The 23571-nt window shown below is 31.7% G+C and overlaps 3 protein-coding genes across 4 annotated transcripts; 2 read left to right on the plus strand and 1 right to left on the minus strand.

Moving 5' to 3' along the window:
• Positions 1-11643: 11643 nt before the first annotated feature.
• Positions 11644-14108, plus strand: LOC121209331 (kinesin-like protein KIN-13A). Its single transcript, XM_041079850.1, has 7 exons — positions 11644-11797; positions 11955-12224; positions 12312-12431; positions 12561-12662; positions 12796-12873; positions 13013-13094; positions 13850-14108. Exons 2-7 carry the CDS (start codon positions 12021-12023, stop codon positions 14014-14016), a joined length of 753 nt encoding a protein of 250 aa, XP_040935784.1. The 5' UTR covers positions 11644-11797; positions 11955-12020; the 3' UTR covers positions 14017-14108.
• A 1664-nt stretch (positions 14109-15772) lies between these two features.
• Positions 15773-18238, minus strand: LOC107887779 (uncharacterized). Of its 2 annotated transcripts, none has more exons than XM_016812010.2 (7): positions 17883-18238; positions 17389-17468; positions 17200-17260; positions 16852-16909; positions 16699-16756; positions 16262-16334; positions 15773-16186 (listed from the first exon to the last, which is right to left on the minus strand). In XM_016812010.2, the coding sequence occupies exons 1-7, from the start codon at positions 18174-18176 to the stop codon at positions 16094-16096; spliced, it is 717 nt and encodes a 238-aa protein (XP_016667499.1). In that variant the 5' UTR covers positions 18177-18238; the 3' UTR covers positions 15773-16093. The 2 variants fall into 2 exon arrangements, with proteins under 2 accessions (XP_016667499.1, XP_016667506.1); XM_016812017.2 differs by having other exon boundaries at positions 15773-15949; positions 17883-18232.
• A 2803-nt stretch (positions 18239-21041) lies between these two features.
• LOC107887770 (UPF0603 protein At1g54780, chloroplastic) lies at positions 21042-23389 on the plus strand. The gene is made up of 3 exons (XM_016812002.2): positions 21042-21691; positions 22083-22275; positions 22997-23389. The coding sequence occupies exons 1-3, from the start codon at positions 21245-21247 to the stop codon at positions 23242-23244; spliced, it is 888 nt and encodes a 295-aa protein (XP_016667491.1). The 5' UTR covers positions 21042-21244; the 3' UTR covers positions 23245-23389.
• The last annotated feature ends 182 nt before the right edge of the window (positions 23390-23571 follow it).

The following is a 23571-nucleotide window of genomic DNA, read 5'->3' on the forward strand; positions in this document are numbered from 1 at the left end:
CAATCACCATTTTAAAATATGTTTATAATGGCTCAAATCTATCCAGCCCAATAAATAAAACAACAACATAAACAAGATAATAATTAAAGTCCAAATTACAAGCCTAATTTACCCTAACCCAAATTTGCTAACCTAAAATCCCTAAAATCCCAAGCCCAAAAACTTAAACTAATTAGAAAAACCCTATCCGCCACTGCTCCTTACCATGTCAGCGGATACGACGCCCGAGGACTATCCCTCCCTGCCATCGTTTCACCAAAATAGCAAGGCGCAGCCCCCCAACGCCGTTGACCTTGCCATGGATACCTGCAAAGAAGAAAAAAGAGGAACTGAGAACAAAAGACAGAAACGACAGAAAGGTAAAAAGAATATTGAATATTATGTAATCGGCTATAAAAGCCATAAAAATGGCATGTAATTTTTTTACACACACAAAAGAAAAAAAAAGAACAACATAGTTGAAAAGAAAATGTAAGAGATTTTTATGGGGTCTACGAGATGAGATCAAATTACAGTTGGTATCTCAACGTATTATTGAAATGGTAGACTTGATTGAGCGAGCTAAAATGGTAGAACAAATGTTGGGCTTCAATAAAAAGACTGAATGTGTTTGACCAGCTGGGAAGCGTACGGGAACTACCAGTTTGAATCCTCAGCCGAAAAGACTAAAAGAATCTCAGGGTGGTTGGAGATTCAGTTTTAGATCGAACAGAAGAGGAAGAAGCCAGGGAAAACAGGCGACGGTATCTACTGGTAGTATACGAGGTCCACCTCGAGATGTGGACATTCCAGAATGTGGATATTGTGGAAAGAGACATTTAGGTGAATGCTGGAAAGTGACAGGAGGTTGTTTCCATTGTGGGTCGACGGAGCATTTTGTTAAAGATTGTCCGAAGAATAAAAATGATACTCCTGTCACATCATAGAGATCAGTATCTACTGCTCGAGGTAGAGGTCCAAGTAGAGGTAGTTCGATTGCCAGAGGAGGAGCTGATAGAAGGAGCAGTGATATTATTACTCAGCAGTCTGAAGCAAGAGTACCAGCTAGAGTTTATGTGGTCAAAACTCGTGAAGAAGGCGACGGCCACGATGTGGTAACAGGTATATTTTTACTGTATTCTGAACCTGTTTATGTTTTGATTGATCTTGGATATTCACATTCTTATATTAATTCAAAATTAGTTGAGTCGAGAAAATTAAAATCCGAAATGTCTAGAGTGTCTATTGAGGTGTCGAGTCCGTTGGGGCAAACAGTGTTAGTGAATTAGGTCTGTCCAAGATGCCCGTTGATTATACAGAATAAAACTTTCCAGTTGACCTGTTGATTATGCCATTTGGGGATTTTGATATAATACTGGGGATTGATTGGTTATCTAAACATGGAGTGATTTTAGACTGCTATAAAAAGAGATTCAGCATTCAGACAGAGAGTGAAGGTCGGGTTGAAGTAAATGGTATTCGTACTAGTGGGCCAGCATGAATTGTTTTAGCAATAAAGGCTAGTAAATTACTTTAGCAGGGTTGTTCAGCATATTTGGCATACGTTATTAATTCTGATTCAGTTGGGAGTCAGTGCAGTCAAATTAGGACTATATGCGAATTTCCAGATGTATTTCCAGAAGAACTACCGGGTTTGCCGCGAGATAGGGAAGTCGAGTTCGCTATTGAGGTTTATCCGGGTACGTTACCAATCTCTATACCTCCGTATCGAATTTCACTTACAGAGTTGGAAGAGTTGAAGATACAGTTGCAAGACTTATTAGACTGTGGTTTTATTCGACCGTGTATATCACCGTGGGAAGCTCCGGTATTATTTGTTAAAATGAAAGATGGCTCGATGAGACTTTGTATTGATTATCGGCAACTAAATAAGGTGACAATCAAGAATAAGTATCCACTACCTCGCATTGATGATTTGTTTGATCAGTTGAGAGGAGCTTCTGTATTTTCGAAGATTGACTTAAGGTCAGGCTACTACCAGTTGAAAGTAAAAGAAAGCGATGTTCCAAAAATAGCTTTCCGTACAAGATATGGTCACTATGAGTTCTTAGTAATGCCATTCGGGTTAACAAATGCTCTAGCTGCTTTTATAGATCTCATGAATCGTATCTTTCAACCGTATTTAGACTAGATTGTAGTTGTTTTTATTGATGATATACTGGTTTATTCGAAGTCAGAGTCATAGCATGATCAGCATCTCAGGATTATACTACAAATATTACGGGAAAAATAGTTGTATGGAAAGCTCAGCAAATGTGAATTTTGGTTGTCAGAGGTTGTATTTCTAGGACATGTAGTATCTACAGATGGAATCCGAGTTGATCCAAAGAAGATTGAAGCGATTGTACAGTGGAAACCACCAAGAAACGTATCAGAGGTACGCAGTTTTCTTGGTTTAGCTGGGTATTATAGAATATTTATAAATGGATTTTTGAAGATAGCACTACCCATGACTAAACTACTGCAGAAGAATGTTCCTTTTACCTGGGATGATCAGTGCCAGAAGAGTTTGGAGACTTTAAAGCAAATGTTGACAGAGGCACCGGTATTAACATTACCACAGTCGGGGAAAGATTTTGTAGCGTATAGTGATGCTTCTTTGAATGGTTTAAGTTGTGTACTGATGCAGGATGGAAAAGTAATAGCCTATGCATCTCGTCAATTGAAGCCACATGAACGTAATTACCCGACTCATGATTTGGAACTAGCAGTTGTGATTTTCACCCTGAAGATTTGGAGACATTATTTGTACGGTGAGAAATGCTACATCTATACCGATCATAAAAGTTTGAAATATCTCATTTCCCCAAAAGAATTAAACTTGAGACAAAGACGATGGATAGAGCTCCTAAAAGATTATGACTGTGTTATAGATTACCATTCGGGAAAAGCTAATGTTGTAGCTAATGCACTAAGTAGAAAAGCTACAATTGAATTAAGAGCAATGTTTGCACAATTCAGTATCAGTGATGATGGAAGTCTTTTGGCCGAGTTAAGGATGAAGCTGATAATGTTTGAGCATATCAGATCAGCACAGTTGAAAGACGATAAGTTGTTGAAAAAGAGAGAAATGGTACAGAATGGCACAGTAAAAAACTTTAATGTTGATGATCATGGTTATTTGAGATTCCGAAATCGGATTTGTATTCCAGCTACTTCTGAGCTTAAAGAGTTAATTATTCGAGAAGCTCACGATAGTTCATTTGCCTTACACCCCGGAGGTATGAAGATGTATCATGATTTACGAGAATTATATTGGTGGCCTGGAATGAAAAGGGACATAGTTGAATATGTTAGTAAATGTTTGACATGTCAGCAAGTAAAGGCAGAACATCAAGTTCCTACTAGATTACTTTAGCCTATTAGCATTCCTGAGTGGAAATGGGATCGTATCACAATGGATTTTGTTACAAAATTGCCATTGTCGGCGAGCAAAAAGAATGCTATTTGGATAATTGTTGATCGGCTTACAAAATTAGCTCATTTTATAGCTGTCAAAACAGATTGGTCATTGCAGAAGCTTGCAGAAGTGTATATTCGAGAAATTGTTAGATTACACGGTATTCTGGTATCAATAATCTCGGATCGAGATCTGCGGTTCACATTGAGGTTTTGGAGACAGCTACATGAATCATTGGGTACTCGACTTAACTTTAGTATGGCCTTTCATCAAACAGATGAACATTCCGAACGGGTAATACAGATATTAGAAGATATGCTTCGGGCTTGTATCATTGATTTTGAATCAGGTTGGGAACGTTATTTGCCATTAGCTGAATTTGTCTATAACAATAGTTTCCAATCTAGTATTCAGATGGCTCCGTATGAAGCATTATATGGTCGAAGGTGTCGATCACCAGTATGTTGGACAGAATTGAAGGAAAGAAAAATGATTGGGCCAGAATTGATTCAAGAAACAGAAAAATGATAAAGAAGATTAAAGACAGATTGAAAACAACCTTTGATAGGCAGAAATCATATGCAGACTTGAAACGACGAGACATTGAATATTCTGTTGGTGATAAAGTATTCCTCAAAGTATCACCTTGGAAGAAAGTTTTGAGATTTGGCCGAAAGGGTAAATTGAGTCCACGTTTTATTAGGCCATATGAAATAGTAGAAAGAGTTGGACCGGTTGCTTACCGATTAGCTTTACCTTCAGAGTTACAGAAGATTCACGATGTTTTTCATGTTTCTATGCTTTGGAGATATAGGTCAGATCCTTCACATATCATTTCCACTGAAGACATTGAAATTCGACCGGATCTGTCTTATGAAGAAGAGCTAGTGCAAATATTAGCTAGAGAAGTAAATGAGTTGAGAAACAAACGGGTTCCTTTAATAAAAGTGTTATGGAGAAATCATAAAGTGGAAGAAGCAACTTGGGAACTGGAAGAAACGATGAGAGCACAATATCCTCATCTTTTCTCAGGTAAATTTCGAGGATGAAATTTATGAAGGGGGGAGAAATGTAATGACCCAAAATTCATGGGCACCGGAAAAGTGAGTTATAGGGCCTCCGTCTTAGTGAAATAAGTTCGAAAATAATTATTAGAAATATTTATGAGTTTAGTAGTGTGCCTAATTAGGTTTTAATTAGGTGAATTTAGCTTAATTTAGAGTAATTTGTAAAAAGAACTAAATTGAATAAGGGGTAAAAGTTTAATTCTAAAATAATAGAAAATAAAAAGGATTAAAATGGTAATTAAACTATTTACAAAAGTTGAGGCGGCATATATGTATTAAAATCTAATATTTTATTTAGGTTATATATATAAATATTATATAAATATTATATATAATTATAAACCATCATTATGGTTTTATATTATTATTATTATTAGTATTGTTATTATTATTATTAAATGAAGTAAATAGTAGACAATTGTATGGTTATAATTAAATACATGCGTAATAATATGTATAATACAATTGTAATACAAGTATTATTTATTAAGTAGATATTTATTATTTATTATTAATAAGATAAATAATTAAAACAATATTTTTTTTGGTATGAAAAATAAATTAGATAATGACATTTGTAATAATATAAATATGTACACTTGTTATATAATTATTAATTTACTTAATATTAAAGTAAAAGATATTTTAATATATGATATTAGTATTATAATATGTTAATAAAATAATAAAGCATAAAAGAAAAATAAATAAACAAAGAAACAAAACAGAAAAGAAACAGAGAGCATTTCGAAGGTAGCAGGAAAAAGAAAGAAAGAAAAGAAAAAGGGGAAATAGGGTTTTTGAAGTTTGAAGTTTAATTGGTAAGCTCAATCAAGTCCTTTTCTCTTAATTTTGATGTTTTAAAAGTATTAAAACAAGGTTTTGATGGAATTAAGTTGGTAGTTTAGAAGTTCTTAGGTTTTTAAACAAAGTTCATGTTGAATAAAATGATGAAATAGGGGTTTAATTGAATGAAATTTAAGTTAGAATAGATAAAGGGATTGAAACGTAAAGTAATAAAATTGCCGATGCACTACAAAGAGTAGCGGAAATTGTTCCTGCTATGACTTCAGTTCCAAATCAAAGACGGGCCCCGGTAAAGGAATTAAGAAAGTATGGTGCCACTGAATTTATGGGTATAAAAGGAGTCCATCCGTCTACAGCTGAAAATTGGATGGAGTCGATTAAAAGAATTTTACAACAATTAGATTGTACCCCCCGAGAGTGTTTGATTTGTGTTGTATCGTTGCTACAAGGAGAAGCTTACTTATGGTGGGAATCAGTGGTTCGACATTTACCAGAGAATCAGATAACTTGGGATCTATTTCAGAAAGAGTTTCAAAAGAAATATATCGGAGAAATGTATATCGAAGACAAGAAACAAGAGTTTTTGACGTTACAATAGGGTGACATGACAGTAATAGATTATGAGAGAGAATTCTCGAGACTCAGCAGATATGCCTCAGAAAAGAAAACAAGGGGGAAAGCCCTACTAAACCAAACAATTTTCCTACAAATCGTCCGATGACTCGATCCATAACATCCAACCAATCTAACAGTTGAATAGATGGAGAATCATAAGAAGAAGGCGAGGAAGGCTAAAGTCAAGGCATGCATATTTTATATAGTTTCACCATCAATTCTCACAAGAATCATGTAATTGAATCCGCTACAGAAACTTAGGAAGTATCTTAAAAAAGAATATGAAGGGAATGAAAGAATCAAGAACATGCAAGCGATGGACTTAGTTCAAAAATTTTAAGTAAAGAGAATGAAAGAGTTTGAAGTAGCAAATAACTACGTTGAACAACTGCTTACAATTGCAGACAAGGTGAGATTGTTAGGTAAAGAATTTCCTAATAGAAGAATTGTTGAAAAGATTTTGGCTACTCAAAGAACCCAAGACATCGGCGCACAAAGGGAAGGAGAAAGCTATCGAGGATTAAAACGAGAAATTCACAGTTTGTATTACTATAATTCAAATTACTTTTTATTAAATGTTTTATATAAATTCTATATTTAATAAGTGATTTATAAGTAAGTATTGATATTTGAATTGAATGAGAATTGAATTGAATGGTGAATGTGTATGTATAATAGAATTGTAAATTAATTTGAATGTGAAAATTTTAATTGAAAAGTGATCTTGGATTGGAAATGAAAGTGAATTGAGAATTGAAATACCCTATTAACTAGTTGAGCTAAGTCGGATATAATTGACATGCCATAAGATCTGGAAGTGTACGTGATTTGCCAGCTTTACTGATCAGGCACTTTATGTGTCGTATTTCAGGCACCTCGTGTGTCGTATCAGACACCTCGTGTGTCGTTTTAGGCACTTTTATGTGTCGTATTCTGATCAGGTACTATATACCGTTTTAGGCATAATGTGTCGTACTGGTGTGTTTGGGTTGAAATTCATGTATCTACTGCTCGAGGCAGAGGTCCAAGTAGAGGTAGTTCGGTTGCCAGAGGAGGAGCTGGTAAGAGCAGTGATATTATTACTCAGCAGTCTGAGGCATATCTGCTGAGTCTCGAGAATTCTCTCTCATAATCTATTACTGTCATGTCACCCTGTTGTAACGTCAAAAACTCTTGTTTCTTGTCTTCGATATACATTTCTCCGATATATTTCTTTTGAAGCTCTTTCTGAAATAGATCCCAAGTTATCTGATTCTCTGGTAAATGTCGAACCACTGATTCCCACCATAAGTAAGCTTCTCCTTGTAGCAACGATACAGCACAAATCAAACACTCTCGGGGGGTACAATCTAATTGTTGTAAAATTCTTTTAGTCGACTCCATCCAATTTTCAGCTGCAGACGGATGGACTCCTTTTAGACTCATAAATTCTGTGGCACCATACTTTCTCAATTCTTTTATCGGGGCCCGTCTTTGAATTGGAACTGAAGTCGTAGTAGGAACAATTTCCGCTACTCTTTGTAGTGCATCGGCAATTTTATTACTTTACATTTCAATCCCTTTATCTATTCTAACTTAAATTTCATTCAATTAAACCCCTATTTCATCATTTTATTCAACATGAACTTTGTTTAAAAACCTAAAAACTTCTAAACTACCAACTTAATTCCATCAAAACCTTGTTTTAATACTTTTAAAACATCAAAATTAAGAGAAAAGGACTTGATTGAGCTTACCAATTAAACTCCAAACTTCAAAAACCCTATTTCCCCTTTTTCTTTTCTTTCTTTCTTTTTCCTGCTACCTTCGAAATGCTCTCTGTTTCTTTTCTGTTTTGTTTCTTTGTTTCTTTATTTTTCTTTTATGCTTTATTATTTTATTAACATATTATAATACTAATATCATATATTAAAATATCTTTTACTTTAATATTAAGTAAATTAATAATTATATAACAAGTGTACATATTTATATTATTACAAATGTCATTATCTAATTTGTTTTTCATACCAAAAAAAATATTGTTTTAATTATTTATCCAATAAATATCTTTTACTTATTAATAATAAATAATAAATATCTACTTAATAAATAATACTTGTATTACAATTATATTATACATATTGTTACGCATGTATTTAATTATAACCATACAATTGTCTACTATTTACTTCATTTAATAATAATAACAATACTAATAATAATAATAATATAAAACCATAATGATGGTTTATAATTATATATAATATTTATATATATAACCTAAATAAAATCTTAGATTTTAATACATATATGCCGCCTCAACTTTTGTAAATAGTTTAATTACCATTTTAATCCTTTTTATTTTCTATTATTTTAGAATTAAACTTTTACCCCTTATTCAATTTAGTTCTTTTTACAAATTACTCTAAATTAAGCTAAATTCACCTAATTAAAACCTAATTAAGTACACTACTAAACTCATAAATATTTCTAATAATTATTTTTGAACTTATTTCACTAAGACGGAGGCCCTATAACTCACTTTTCAGGTGCCCGTGAATTTTGGGTCATTACAGAAAATATGAAGGTAGTCCTATTTAGTTTTTTCTTTCTTTCTTCTTGTTTCAAAAAATATAAGAAAAATAAAACAAAATGGTTAAATCTTTTACCTGTTCATCTTCCACCACCGTCGATGGCTTCATCGAAGAAGAGGAGTTGAACGGTTTCTTGATTTCCAGTCGAGCTTCGACTATATTCTGGAGAATCTAACCTTAGATCCACAATTTACTCAAAAAGGGGATCAAAAGGGCCTATTTTGGGGAACTCCGGCCACCAAAGGCAGCAGTCTCCGTCGTTGATAACCGGCGGTCACGGTGGAGAACGACTATCCCATGGCCCGACATAGGGGTGGCTTTGAGAGAAAAAAACTAAGAGAAAATAATTAAAAAAAAACAGAGTCTGAAATGTTTTTTTTTTGTTATGATTTTTTATTTATTTAGGGCCTTATACGACGCCGTTTGGGCTTAACCTTCAGACACCCAAAACGACGTCATTTTGACGCTTGACCTGATGATCCGACCCCTTCCTAGGATCTGCGTGTTTTTCAAAAGAATGGCTATTTGCTATTTTGGTCCTTCTACTTTTTAGCATGTTTTTAAATTAGTCCTACATATTTTTATTCTATTTCATTTTTACCCCATTATTTTGATTTCCTTGTGATTCAATCTTTTGACCCACTGTTGACTTGAGGAAATGACATGGGTTTGGAAAAATAACCCTTTGGGTCCCTGTTTATTTTATTTTGTTTTGATTTAATCCTTTGTTTTGCTTTTTTTTTTAGTTTATACTTAGAATATCTTTTGGATTTCAATTTTGTCCTTTTCCCTTTTTTTCATTTCATTATTTTATTTTATCATTTTGGGCACTTTTATTTTATGATTATTTATATTTTTCCTCTTGTCTAAATTATACAATTTTACGTAGTTATTTTTTTTTATTTTTGTCATTAGATATTATTATTATTATTATTATTATATTATAGTCATTTAGTATTTTCCCTCAAATTTCCCTATCTATTTTATTTTGGTCCTTTACTTTTAAATGTTAATAATATTAGTATATTTTATTTTAGATATAATTATATTATCATATGTTTTTATATTATTTCACTATTATTATCATTATTATCATATAGTATTATTAATTGAATATTTTTTATTATTGTTATTATTATTTATTATTATTGTGTTCATTATAGTATTGTCATTTTATTTCATTGCTTATGTTGTTATTTTGTTAATAACATAATTTTGCCATCTTCGTACATTGCAAATATTGCTACATACATTCATCTGTTTTTCGGCACAAGCGCATAAAAAATAATTAAAACCGAGGCAATGTTCGTTATTTTCGGAATTTGAGGAGTCATGTTCCTAACTTTCGAAGTATGGCCTCTTCTTAGAACCGAAATAACCAAACATCCTATTTAAAATTCAAAACACGTAAGATTTAGGTAATAATCAAATGATGAGTATTTTTGTTTTTAAAGATTCGAGATATCGTGCCCTAACTTACGGGACATGATTTTTTTTCTCGATTAATTTGAAATAAGAAGGCCCTTTTCATGAAATTTAATTTAATTAGCGATATTTTAATCAAATAACATCATGCAAAAAAGGGGATCGTACTTCAAACTTTCTTTGAATTCTCAATTCTCAACACTAAGACATTAAGCAATCAACTAGGTACTAATTTTGGGCGTTATGAGGGTGCTAATCCTTATGAGTAACCGACTCCCGAACTCATTTCCTAGATTTTGCAGGCCAAAAATCATCGTTTTAGTAAATCTAACCTTTTATTAAAATTATCAAATTACAAACTGATCCGATTACACCTAATAAAAAAGATTAGTGGTGACTATTTTCGTTTTTAAAATAAAAAATCGAATTGCCAAAAAGGTTTCGACAATGTTAGTTTTCAAATATTTTGCTGCTCTTTACATATTAAATGATAAGTACATTTCTAGTGTTATGATTAGAAGCATGTCATATTTTTCAATTTAAAATTTGAATATTTATTTAGAATAAAAACATTTAATTTTAATTTCAATTTGACACACATATAATCCTTCTCATGGATGGATCTAGGCGAGGCCATCCTCCCTTAAATTTTCAGATTTTTAAATTATATATATAAATTATCATGTATTTTAAATTTGATGTCCATATTATATAACATTCGTCCCTTGGCCAAATTGTATTTTATATAATTCGTCCCCTTAAATCGTAAGTTTATACTTTATATTGATAAAATATTTTTTAATTTTTAATTATATAACTTTAATAATAATAATAATCAAATATTAATGTATGATAAGTCTTGAATGACTAAAATTAGAGACTCAATATGGACTTTAAGGCCAAATTTCAGAATTAATTGATTTGACCTATACCCATATATATTAGGTTAGTGACTTTCTTATATTTTAATTTGTATACTTTGCTAAGAAATTATCTTTCTCTGGTAAGGTGCGACATTGCTGAGAGAAAAACAAAGGTGTTTGATGTTGAGACTGAGAGCACAGAGTAAAAATATATAAATTATTTTCCTCTTGCCTCCTTACACACCTCTCAGTAAATATTTTTGTATAAATTATGTTATTTATTTATTTGACTTATTGTTTTTTTTTCTTTTTCCTAATATATTGTTGTTTAATATATTATTATATTCTTTAAGTTTTTGGATTAAATTATGATTAACAAAAAATCGAATATTTTTTAAAGAAAAGGGTATCAGAAATATTTAATTTTTAGAATTATAATGATATTTATGAAATTTTTAGTATAGTATTAGTTATTCTTTTTTGCATATTAAAAAAATATATTTAATTTTATACACCCCTAATCGGTGGGCCCCACTTATTACGCCTCTAATCCGTTGTTTGGTTCAATGTATTGCTATTACGAGGCTAAACCATTACTGATCTAATCGGTGAAATTCACCGATTTCTAATCCCTTCTTTGAGCTCAGTTTAGGCGCTCCTTCAGTTTTGGTCCCTGTTTTACCCTCCCCATTCCTGCTTCTGTTTTACCCAAAATCCACGTCTTCTGTTTCTTCCTTCTAGCTTTCTTCTCCACTCTCATCGCCTCTTCTCCTTCTCTTTTTTACCTCTCTTTTTTATATATGTTTTTTTTCACGTGTGGTGGGCATGGCATGGCACTGGTATTTATATACAAAGAATCTTAATTTTTCCCTCTATTTGATTTCAGTTCTCATCGATTTTTTTTAATTTCTCGAGAGAAAAAGAAAATAAATTAAATAAAATCAAACACTATTTTCTGCTTTTATAATTTGATTTCTCTCTCAGATCTGTTCGTAGATCTTCAATCGCAGTCTTCCTTTTGTCTTTTTTTTTCAACATTATCTAGTAATTTTATTTGTTTTTTCTACTGTTTTTTTATATAATTTTAATGCGTGAATTTGAGTAATTTTTTTTAGTAATTTTTTAGTTATATTCTTATTTTCTTTGTATTGCTGTTGTTGTTATTATTATTTCTGAAATTTGATCTCTTTTCTTATGGTAGCGTTGATAAACAAATTTTAAAAAATTGGCTCCGCAAAGGCGATCGCAGCGCCACACGGGTGGCCAGATGCAGCAAAGCAATGCTGCTGCGACGGCGTTTTACGATCACGCTAGAGGCGGCGGGTCCTTCAACAATGCTGGTCCCGTCGGCGGAGATGCTGGTGATGCTGTTATGGCACGGTGGTTGCAATCTACTGGATTGCAGCATCTGGCCTTTCCCTTGACTTCTACAGGCATCGACCAACGCCTCCTTCCTAATCTACTCATGCAGGTACTGTTGTTCCGCTTTTAATTTACCACATGTATTTTATTTGTTTATGTTTCTATTGTTTCTATGATTATATGCAATTTGATTTAGGTTAATGTACTTTTAATTGCAAAAGAGCAAAGTAGTGCAGATGCCTCTGCTTCGTCATTCATTGCCAATGAAAAAGAGATCAGTACAAGGGAAAATAATGTTGCTAAGATTAAAGTTATGGTATGTTCTGTCACTGTGTTTTATATTATCTGGGCTGGAACAATTGATGCCTGCTCGTAGCACAGTCTTCTATGCCTTAATTTTCAAGTTTCCTATGAAGCTTAATTTTTTTCTTGCACATGGTACAAGGTACGTAAAAGACCATTAAACAAGAAAGAAATTTCTCAGAAGGAGGATGATATAGTAACTGTAGATGAGAATGTTTTAACGGTCCATGAACCCAAGCTAAAGGTTTGTCCCTTATTCACAAAAGTTAATGTGAGGTTACTATGTGTTGTTGAGATGAATTTTTTAGAATTATTGGTGCTTGTTTGATTTGTCATCTCTTCTCATGCTTATATCTGCTTTGGTTGTTATATGAAAGGTGGACTTGACAGCATACATAGAGAAGCATGAATTCTGTTTTGATGCTGTTCTGGATGAGCATGTTACTAATGATGAGGTAATGCTTGGTTAAAAATTAATGCCTTGTTGCCATCTAAACATAGTTCCTGAATAACATTGAGTAGATTATGACCAATTTGTTTAGTGTTTTGCTAGAGCCAAAGATTGATTTTTCCCCCTCTTGTTCGCTTCAACAGGTTTATCGTGTTACTGTTGAGCCAATTATTCCCATAATTTTTCAGCGAACAAAAGCCACTTGTTTTGCATATGGGCAAACAGGTACGTACAGTTTCAGACTTTTCTTCCTGAATGTCATGTGTGCTATATATGTTATTTTCTGCTTTTGTATGCTTGAAGCACTAATAATGTTAGAAGGAAATATTTTTGAATCTCAAAGCTTACATGCATCTTGGATGGTGTATAGCCATCTATTCCTTTCAGTTTCTTCTAAATATAGCTTTTTCGTGAATATTAAAGTGGTAGTTTTTGAATCATTGTAAATCCTCAGAACTTCATAGTGAATTAGTTTTGGCTGTTAAATGTGTAAACTTCCTTTTAGTGTCAATCTTATTTTATATTCCATCAATTTACATTTACTCTTGCGCCCTTATGCCTTACCAGGAATGGTTGCTTTGGTTTAGAAACATTGCCAGACCCCAAATTCAAAGAGTCATGAAGAAATTAGACTCTAGTTGGAACCATAGTTTTTTGTAAATTGATGTACATGATATTTTAAACAGAATGGAGGAAACTATTTGGAAGATTTAGAATTATTAGTAGAAAATTGATGCATATGATTGGGTTTCAGAATTTCGAGACTGGTGAGAGAATTAGTGCTAAAAGAACTAGTTTCTGTAAAAGAGAAGAAAGCTCTGTTGTAAACTAAAGAAATCACATTAGCCTAAGACATGATAGTCATTTTCTTATTTTCCTTGGTTTATAGTCTTTTGTTTCACATCTCCTTGTTTTTGCAGTTCATGGTTTTGTGGTATTGTTGCTAATTTCCAGTTCACGGAATATATTTTTTATTTCAGGTAGTGGTAAGACGTTCACAATGCAACCATTACCTCTCAGAGCTGCACAAGACCTCATTAGATTCTTGCATCAGCCAGTTTATCACAGTCAGAGATTTAAATTGTGGCTTAGCTATTTTGAGATATATGATGGAAAACTCTTTGACCTTTTGAGTGATAGAAAGTAATTCCCTTTTCTTTCCTTGCTTATTTATTTATGCATGTCCATGTGTGTTATAAATCAATTTTTTTCTTAAAAGCACTTGATTGAGTATGATGTGTAATCAATTTTAATTATCTTTTGGTTTGACCTTCTATTATGTATCAAGCCATTTGCCCTTCACACATTCTCTCTTTCAATATGTATTCTGGTATAAATGTGCATGCACATACTTATTCGAATTTTTTAAAATTGGAACATTAGATATAATCAACTAAAGAACTTGATTAAAAAACAAATATTCAATATATTAAAATTGGATCTGTAGATATAATACAATGAATAAATTGTAAGGTGATTAAAATTGAATGAATAAATTAGAAAAATTTATTAAAAATAAAACTAATTAAATGTGTATATTCATATACACCGCATTAATTAAAAATATTTTTAAATAATTAAAATAAAAAATATTATTTTAATAATATTACATATATATCGACTTTTGAACCAGTGGCAACTACTTCAGTACAAAATAAAAAAGGTAATTAATAAGCAGGCTCATTCATAATTTTTTCCCCACAGAATGAATGATGTTATTTGCAAACAAAAGCAGTCCTCAAAAATCTTCTCCCAAATTTTTTTTGCCATTGATATAAATATAAACCGGTTAATGTGGTATATTAATATATAAAAGGAAATGAGTATATAAATTCATATAAGAATATTGATTATTAAGAATTTTATAAAATTATATATTTTAATTATAATATATTTAATAATAATTATGTTAAAATATGATTAAATTATTTATTATTGATATTAATAATCTTATTAAAATTTAATAACAATAACAATAATTATTTACCTAAACAAATTTATGCTAAGGGTATTCTAGTCATTTTAGTTTTTTCCATTATGCTATTACACCTCTATTCCATTCAACCAAACACAAGATTACTATTACGCCTCTATTCCATTACATTCAACCAAACAGTTGATTTGCTATTACACCTCTATTCCATTACACCTCTAATCCAATACACCTCTAATCCAATACAGCGAACCAAACGTGCCCTAAATTAATTTGTTCGATAAGAAAAAAAAGTATCAGATAAAAATTGACACTTCGTTACATTAAAATAAGAAGGTTGTTCAAATTGAAAAATTTCGCCCCCTTAAAATAAAATCCTGGATGATCCTTCTAATATATAGAAATATATTAAATATGCTAATCTATGTAGTAACTAACATTTTTATTCTAAATTATAATCCACAACTAAAATGCTTAAAAAGAATGATATTTTTGTTATTTAAGTGAGTAAACTTTCAATATATTTAATCATGATAAATTTTATTTTTGAAGTTACTAATTCCAGTGATATAATATTTCTCTAAAATATCAAATTAAAAATATACCAAAAAATACTCGTAATATAATTTAAATGGTGTGCTATTTTTGGACATCAAGAGGATGTTTGAAGGAAAATGAATTAAATGGTGATATGTTGATCATTGGACAAATTGACTTTGGGACATGGTGGATTTTTGGCTTACTGGTTGTTGAGCATTCTTATTTTTGTATGATGATGTTTATTGCTTTTGTTATAGGTGTCTATACTGAGGTGATACAGTTGGGACTTAATTCATATTTTATTTTTTAATAAAAATTAGAAATTATAAGGGTATTTATGTTGAAGTTTAGATAGAGAGTTGGAAAGAAAAAATAGGTAACCTTTGATTCATATAAGCTAAAATAAAGGATAAATGCAAGGCCAATTAAGTTGTTGAAATTTCTTATCAGTATACTTTTATATTCCATAGCAAAAATATGGAGTCATGGTTAATGTTACTTTCAGACATCATAAATCCTGTATGTAGATAAAAAGGTCTTGTTGAACAAAATGGGGCGCTCAGATCAGGACTTGAATTCAGACTCTCAGCTTTCTGCTGTTCACAAGCTGTTGTAAGAAGGTAAATTGCTATGAATTAGGTGTCGAGTCGAAAATTCTTCAGTATATGTCAAGATAAATGAAATGCCTAAACCAATCTGATTCTTGTACAAAGTGGAATATGTGACTCAAAAAACATGTTTGTGCAAAGGACTACAGAGCTGTCAATGAGATTGCTGCGGAACGTAGCTTCACTCCATCATCATTCCACTTGGAACACGGAGCTGTTGCTCCAGAAATAATAGCCTGCTTCAAGTGTTAGTCAATGTGATATGCAAATTAGAACTGATATACATTTAGGAGTATTATTGATTAACACACCTTTCCACTGCTAACGGTAGCCATTAGTGCAATGTGTTGATCATCTCTTTCAAATTCATAGAAATAGTAAGTCCTGACATGAATCAAGCATTTCATAGCAAATATTAAGACTCAGAGGCAAAGATAGTCATTTGACATCAAAATGCACATGCTTTAAATAACTTTTCTTCCATATTATATTCTTTATCCTTTGCAACTTTGTAGTGCAACATACATAATACTTATCTGTTATCTAACATGCATGTTTCCCAAGGTTACACTTAAAATTCTGAGAAACACCACCATTAACAGTAGATGATGCAAAAAATAATATCTGCTGAAAGAAGATGATTAGGATTTGCTTAAGTTACTTTCATTAATTGTGTAGTCTATGCTTAACTAATTGAATCAATAATTGTCAGTTTATAACAGACCCCGGAATGCTCGAAATGGCTTACTTGAAACCTTCATCTTCTTTTATCTTTATGGTTCTGGCATTGTAAAGAGTTGCTCCACCTGCCATTGCAAGGATCAAGAAAACAAACAATAAAGATGACAGAAATCAAGAAGACAGCTAGAATTATCATTTTTTTAAGGAGCCTAAAATCAACCTGGGACAAAGATTTTGGCTGCCTCTTTTATGGAACCCAAATCAGTAATTTCTTGGGCCTGTTCATAAGAAAAGATCACATCAAGTTCTACAAAGAGCTGGTAGCAAAATCTTACAAATAGATAAAAACAAATTAAGCGATAGGTCAAACATTACATTAATTTGAGGAAGCCTAGATGACTAATGAGATTATAGCGATAATTTAAGATAGCTCTAAGATCTAAATTTATACCAACATATGATTCGATATCTATATTTAACACATATGGCATGCATTTATCATAGGCAACATCTCATTTATGCTTTTGGAGAAAAGCTAGCTCTAATAATAAAACTTATAGAAACAAACCTCTAGGAAGGTGATTTTGAGTTGATTGGTTGGGCGAACAACACCACTTAAAACTTCAGATCTGCACATATGGAAATATGACAGAAATCAAACACCATAAGTCTCTGCATATATTATCATATAGGAAACATATATAAACATAAGAATCAAAGGTAAGGGAAAGGAACTTGGCATAAAAGTACTGCATACCCGTCAGTAGATGCAAACCGTGCTGCAAATGGCCGGGGTTTTGCTTTGTCCCCGTACAGAGACGCTCCAGCATTAAAATCCTACAAAAAATGAGCAATCCATTAAAGTTTATCAACAAAACTCTAATCATCTTTACATATCTTGACCATAACTTATTATTAACATTATTTTCCAGAAACAACTAACATTTTTGATCCATGAGTATCGAATAATCTCTTTTTGCAGTTTAATCACATAAAAAGTGCCAATTATAAAAATGCACTAGATTTAGCTAGAATGCATCAAAACAAATGGCATAGTTAGGACTACTTTTCTGGTGAAGAACAATGAAAGAAGCCTATTAGATTTTACCAATATATTTTGAAACTTTTGGGGGGGGTGGGGGGAGGGGAATAAAACCAAAACCAGACAAGTTAACAATACCATCATTTATTTCCCAGTTCCATTGAGACCAAATTGCAAAGAACAAACAATTATAAAAAAATAAAAAGTACCTCAGGCTCCATGATGTCCTCGAATTCAGGAGGAACCCTAATGGCAAAACCATCACCATAGAATTGGAACCAAGATTTGGTGTTTGCAAGGTTCAAAGCCGGTTTGGAAGGTGTGGAAGCTTGAGCTAAAGATTGTGGGATTGGGTTTTGTTGGGCTAAAAGAATAAAGCAAAATGAAGTAGTATGAATGATGAAATGTCTCTTCGTATTGAGAGTGGAGGAAAGTGGGGTGTTTAGAGAGGAAAGCTTAGGGTTTAGAGGAGGGTTTGTAGAGAAGGAGAGGAGAAAGGCCATGGCAGAGGGAAGATAAAGTTCATGGTTGTTAATAGACAAACGCTAGATACTGTGGGACAGTTAATTGTGGCTGTCATGTCCCACGCTTTAATACTAACAGGAGGGCATTGTAGTCATTTTTATGTGATTGAAAGTAACCAATATCTACTTATGACTAAAATGCCAAAAGAAATTTAAATTTACTGGTTTAGACATTTTTTATTAAGAAGTATTGGAATAGGCTGATTATACGAAAATATTCGCACCTAGATGTATTTATAGCTTATTGACAAAAAACACTTCTAATCGGAAATATTTTCTACGACATCAGTATTAAATTTTTTCTTATTTTTTAGTATCATTATTAATGTGAAAATAAAATTTACAAAACAGATATTTATATATACCTATAAAGTCTCATTTCTCTTTTTTTTTAAGCGACGTGGATATAAAATATGGGTATATATAGATTAATAATTTATTTGTAACTTGATCCTATATAATGTAGGATTACTTACTCTTATACCAACATATTTCCTCATGTTTGGTGTTGTGAATAAAGAGAGAGAGAAGTAAAGATGTGTGTGAGAGAGATATTATTAAATAATAATTTAATTTAATTTAATTTTTTAATATTATTAAAATGTCATGTATCAACTCTTAATTAGTTGAAAGAAATTTTCTAACAAATATAATAGTATAGATCATAATAGTTATGAAATTATAGTTTAGATCGTTCTTTGACAAAAAAAAAATTTAAATACCTAACAAAAAAAATATAATTTTAAGGTTGCTTATTCCAACTTTTATTTTATACAATAATAGTATAAAAATATAATTCAAAAGATAATAATAATAAAAGAAATCAAACTAACATGGCTATTAGTGATAGTTTTGGGATCATATCATACTTTTTCATTAGTGTTTACACAAATACTAAAACTCCAAAGTTAGTTATGAATTGTGAAATGAACTCAACAAAATAATTATAAATAAATAAAATTTCAATATAAAAACAAAAATACAACTCTCTACATTCATATCTTCTTATTTTCAATTTAATATATATTCTAGAATACTCTCTATATTTCTATAGAGGAAACATATTTGTGTAGCATTTAATCTTATATTGTTATTTGTAAAAAAAGATAATAAAAAAATTGTAATTATAAATAATATTTTTAAATATAAATTAATACATGATTAAAAATAAAAAAATAATTCAAATGCGGTAATGTATAAAATTTTCATGATAAAAAATGAAAGAAAAAAATTATAAAATATAGTATAGCCCTTAATCCAAATGTTAATGACCAAGTCTAAAACTCTCAAAATGCTTGATGATGAATCATTGTATGATATTTATACAAAACTTAGTGATATCTCTAACTAAGCCTTTACTCTTGGTAAAGAGTATTAGAATGCTAAACTAGTTGAAAAGGATTTTAGGTCTCTTTTGAGCAATTTTTTTATTAACTCTTGCATCTTTACAAAACTTCAAAATAAATCTTGAAAAGATCAAGAAGAGCAAGGGTATGGTAGAAAATAACATTGATTTGCAAGTTGCATTCTTAGTTGCAAATGAAGGAGAAACTACCATTGAAAATTTGTAGGAGCAATTAGCCTCCTCACAAAAAAATTTAATAAGATAGTTACGAGACTGACAAGGAAGAGCAAAAATTTTGAAGTGGGTTGTAAAGAAATCTCTTTGTGTAACTTGGAGTGATAATGGTTCTTTAAATGGTCCAAAAGAAGATGGATACTTAAGTAATTATGTGTCTTTCACCTCAAAAGTTAATGTTGTAATTGCAACCAATTTAGACAATTGTAATAATAGTGATGTTGAATCTACTGAGGACTTCATGAACATCTATAAACATTTGCAATTCATTTAAGCTATTGTAATGCTAGTTGTACGTTTTAGTTACACTTGTCAGTTGCAACTCATTTTGCAATTGGATGATTGTGTAACTTATCATATATGTTGATATACTTTTAACTGAAATAACTTGATTTAATTTTTACATCTCTTTGAAGATTTTAAGTTATAATTTTATGGATTTGGACTTGTTAATTATCAACCAAGCAAGAATTCTATTTGAAGAATTTATGTGTGATCAAGTTACCATATTTGAAGAGATTTAATTTCTATAGAAGTTTAATTAAAGAATGTCACTACTTATTTTGATGCCATATAGAATTTTTAATTGAAGTACAATTCTAAAGCATATCTCGTTTACACTACCCGGGAGATTTACAAGCCTATAATATCTATTTAAAGAAGGCTTATTTATTTGATGATGTATGAATTAGAGAGCACTTATTTTGCTCATTGAGAGAAAATTGTTTTAGTGGAAAATACTCGTATATAAACTATATTTATGTTCACTTCGTAGTTAAGTTTTAAAAGGGAAAATCCAAATAGATGGTGATCTTGATTGATGTATAGATATGATGCTACAATGAGTTAAGCTTAAATTACAACTTGCGCTATTGTTAAATAGTGGAATACATTTGAAGTAAAGGGTTAGAAAAGTGTTCTAAACTACATAACTATATATCTACATTTTACTCTTTCATGATAAGCAACTCAACACTTACCTATTAAAAATAAAAAATTATAAAAAAAAAATCATACAATGGCATTTTAGTAAATATATTAGACAAATTTTACTTAAATTTATATTTGATTCCATCATGAAATTTTTAATTAAAAAAAAAAAGAAAAAGCTAACCCACCCTTTACCCAAACTCTATTTGTAAGTTATAAAGATTTAGTTTAATAAAAAAAATTCATGTTGTCTTGGCTAAAATATTATAAATAAAAAAACAAATATTTAAATGAAGCACAATATTACTAAAATACCCTTTGTTTATCTACATGGATGAGAGGCATTATCCTCCAGGGAAAAAATGTGGCCAACCAAATCCAAAACAGGACAACATCCAGACCACACAACTATTCTAAACTAAACACAACCAGAAACACATTGAAACTGTAATGAAAATAAAAATCTTTCCTTTCTCTCTTAAATTCTTTGAAAAAAAATTCCATCTCTCTGCAATCCCCGATCTGGTGAAATATTAAAATGGAAACAATTCTTTCTTCTCACTCCCTTCATCCAATCTTGAATCCCAAAGCATCCATTTCCAAGAACCTTTTGTTACCTTCACAGCAACCAAGACCAGCCTCTCTCTTTCTCTCAAAACCCATTACTTGTACCCTCAAGAAACCCACTTCCCAATCAGTAAAACCATCTTTGGCAGAACCCAGAAATTGGTTTGTTCATGCACAGCAAGGGCTAGCAGCATTAGCTATCTCTTTGGCACTCAATTTTTCTCCAGTTCTATACACTGGCAATGCAATTGCATCGGAATTTGATGTGATAAATGAGGGACCACCAAAGGAATCTTATGTAGTTGATGATGCTAATGTGCTTAGTCGAGTGACAAAATCTGATTTGAAGCGCCTTTTGTCTGATTTGGAGTCAAGGAAGAACTTCCACATCAATTTTATTACTGTTAGAAAGCTCACTGTAAGATCTTATTTTGATGTTTTTACTTGTTTACTTGTATGATTGTGAGTTTCTGTCTTCTATGAGATACCTTTTGTTGGTTTATTATTGTTCGTTGGTTGAACTATATGAAATTTGCAATGAGAAGAAACGGTAGAAGCTGTAGTCATTAACTGTCTGTTTGGTCACTTAGAAAATCAAGTAAAAAGTTGTAGGCAATTTTGGCTGTTTAGCTTAAATCTAACTCAATTTGTAGAGAAGCTGATTGGTGATAATACCATTAACTCCTTTCTTTTGTATTGAGTTTCTCAGTGAACAGTGAGAACTATGAGTGAAGAAGTAAATTAGGGAAGTAAATCATCCAGGATTTTTGTGATTTTTGATACTGAAGATTGACAAGATTTGATTGCAGAGCAAAGCTGATGCTTTTGAGTATGCTGACCAAGTTCTGGAGCGTTGGTATCCTACACTTGAAGAGGGTAGTAATAAAGGGATTGTTGTACTTGTTACGAGCCAAAAAGAAGGGGCGGTCACCGGTGGACCTGCATTCGTACAAGCTGTCGGAGAAAATATTCTCGATGCTACTGTGACTGAGAACCTTCCTGGTAAATATTCTGAAGTTGAAACCTTATATTCTTTTTTCATGTTCTTGGAAATGTTGAGGATGTAGCTCATTATGTGAAATCTACACAATAACATTTTCATAGCAATGATGAGACCGTCCAAAACTCGAAAAAAATAAGAATTCAAAGATTACTAAGTGGAGGTTTCATTGAAAGAGTCGTAGGTTCTTGCTGCAATACCCTGTAGAATTACATTTATCCTGATTGAACTTGTTGGAGATTTTCTTTTTGTTGTCTGTGCGATGATAAAACTAAAACAATCAACAAGTTGTGTGATCAACATGCACAAATTATCTATAAGCTTTTAGTTGTCTTCTCTAGCCCCTGCATATGAGTTGCTAGTGCTAAGTGGTATACATTTATTCATGGTGCAATTTTAGTTACCACTCTTCAACGGTGAGCTCTTTCGTTTAATTCCATTGTTTGAAAGTACATTCTACTATTCTAGGCCTTGCTCTCTTATCCAAGAATGGCTGACTTTGATTTCTAGATGCCAACAGGAAGATAGCCTCAGTTATTTGGTTTTCATTCCAACCTAATGAATTTATTTGATTACTCTCAGTCTTAAACCATATTGGCTTTTTTCATCAATGGTATAGCTTACAGTGAGGGTTGAAGTTTCATATGCATAAATATCTTTCTTTTCCTTTCATTTCGTTTATTGCAACTTTACTGATCATGGTACTGTTCTTTGTGATTGCAGTTTTGGCTACGGAAGAAAAGTACAATGAAGCGGTTTATAGCAGTGCCAAAAGGTTAGTTGCCGCCATTGATGGACTGCCAGATCCTGGTGGCCCCCAGGTTAAGGACAACAAGCGGGAATCGAATTTTAAATCCAGGGAAGAGACCGAAGAGAAAAGAGGACAATTCAGTCTTGTAGTTGGAGGTTTGTTGGTGATTGCTTTTGTTGTTCCTATGGCACAATATTATGCCTATGTCTCCAAGAAGTAAAGGTTATCTGTATTATAAGATTTGTCTTTCGAATCCCTTCCTTTGGATGAGGAAACATGTATAACATCTAGTTATACGATCACTCATGTTAAATATGGTTGATGAGAAACTTGCAATCCAAGCAGTAGTACAGATTTTTGGTTTATCTTTAGAAAGCCAAAGCTCGATTATAACACATAACCGACTTCTATTATCAGCATAATCAGAATGCTTTAGGCCACTAATCGAGAAAAGGGAAGTGAAATATGTTTTCCCCTCAGGTGACACAAGGACTTTACTTTTGAGACCTGTCATACTTTACATTCATTCATTCATGAATGATTTTAT

This window comes from Gossypium hirsutum, chromosome A11, assembly GCF_007990345.1.
Source record: "Gossypium hirsutum isolate 1008001.06 chromosome A11, Gossypium_hirsutum_v2.1, whole genome shotgun sequence".
NCBI lineage: Eukaryota > Viridiplantae > Streptophyta > Magnoliopsida > Malvales > Malvaceae > Gossypium > Gossypium hirsutum.

Bases quoted from the DNA above. Each gene is read 5' to 3' on its own strand.
- LOC121209331 (XM_041079850.1), top strand. From the start codon at position 12,021: ATGCAGCAAAGCAATGCTGCTGCGACGGCGTTTTACGATCACGCTAGA. The intron at 12,432-12,560 runs GTATGTTCTGTC...ACATGGTACAAG, and splicing joins TTGCTAAGATTAAAGTTATG to GTACGTAAAAGACCATTAAA. The intron at 12,874-13,012 runs GTAATGCTTGGT...TCGCTTCAACAG, and splicing joins AGCATGTTACTAATGATGAG to GTTTATCGTGTTACTGTTGA.
- LOC107887779 (XM_016812010.2), bottom strand. From the start codon at position 18,176: ATGGCCTTTCTCCTCTCCTTCTCTACAAACCCTCCTCTAAACCCTAAG. The intron at 17,261-17,388 runs GTATGCAGTACT...CCATATGTGCAG, and splicing joins CGGTTTGCATCTACTGACGG to ATCTGAAGTTTTAAGTGGTG. The intron at 16,335-16,698 runs GTAAGCCATTTC...GATTCATGTCAG, and splicing joins AAAGAAGATGAAGGTTTCAA to GACTTACTATTTCTATGAAT.
- LOC107887770 (XM_016812002.2), top strand. From the start codon at position 21,245: ATGGAAACAATTCTTTCTTCTCACTCCCTTCATCCAATCTTGAATCCC. The intron at 21,692-22,082 runs GTAAGATCTTAT...ATTTGATTGCAG, and splicing joins TTACTGTTAGAAAGCTCACT to AGCAAAGCTGATGCTTTTGA. The intron at 22,276-22,996 runs GTAAATATTCTG...TTGTGATTGCAG, and splicing joins TGTGACTGAGAACCTTCCTG to TTTTGGCTACGGAAGAAAAG.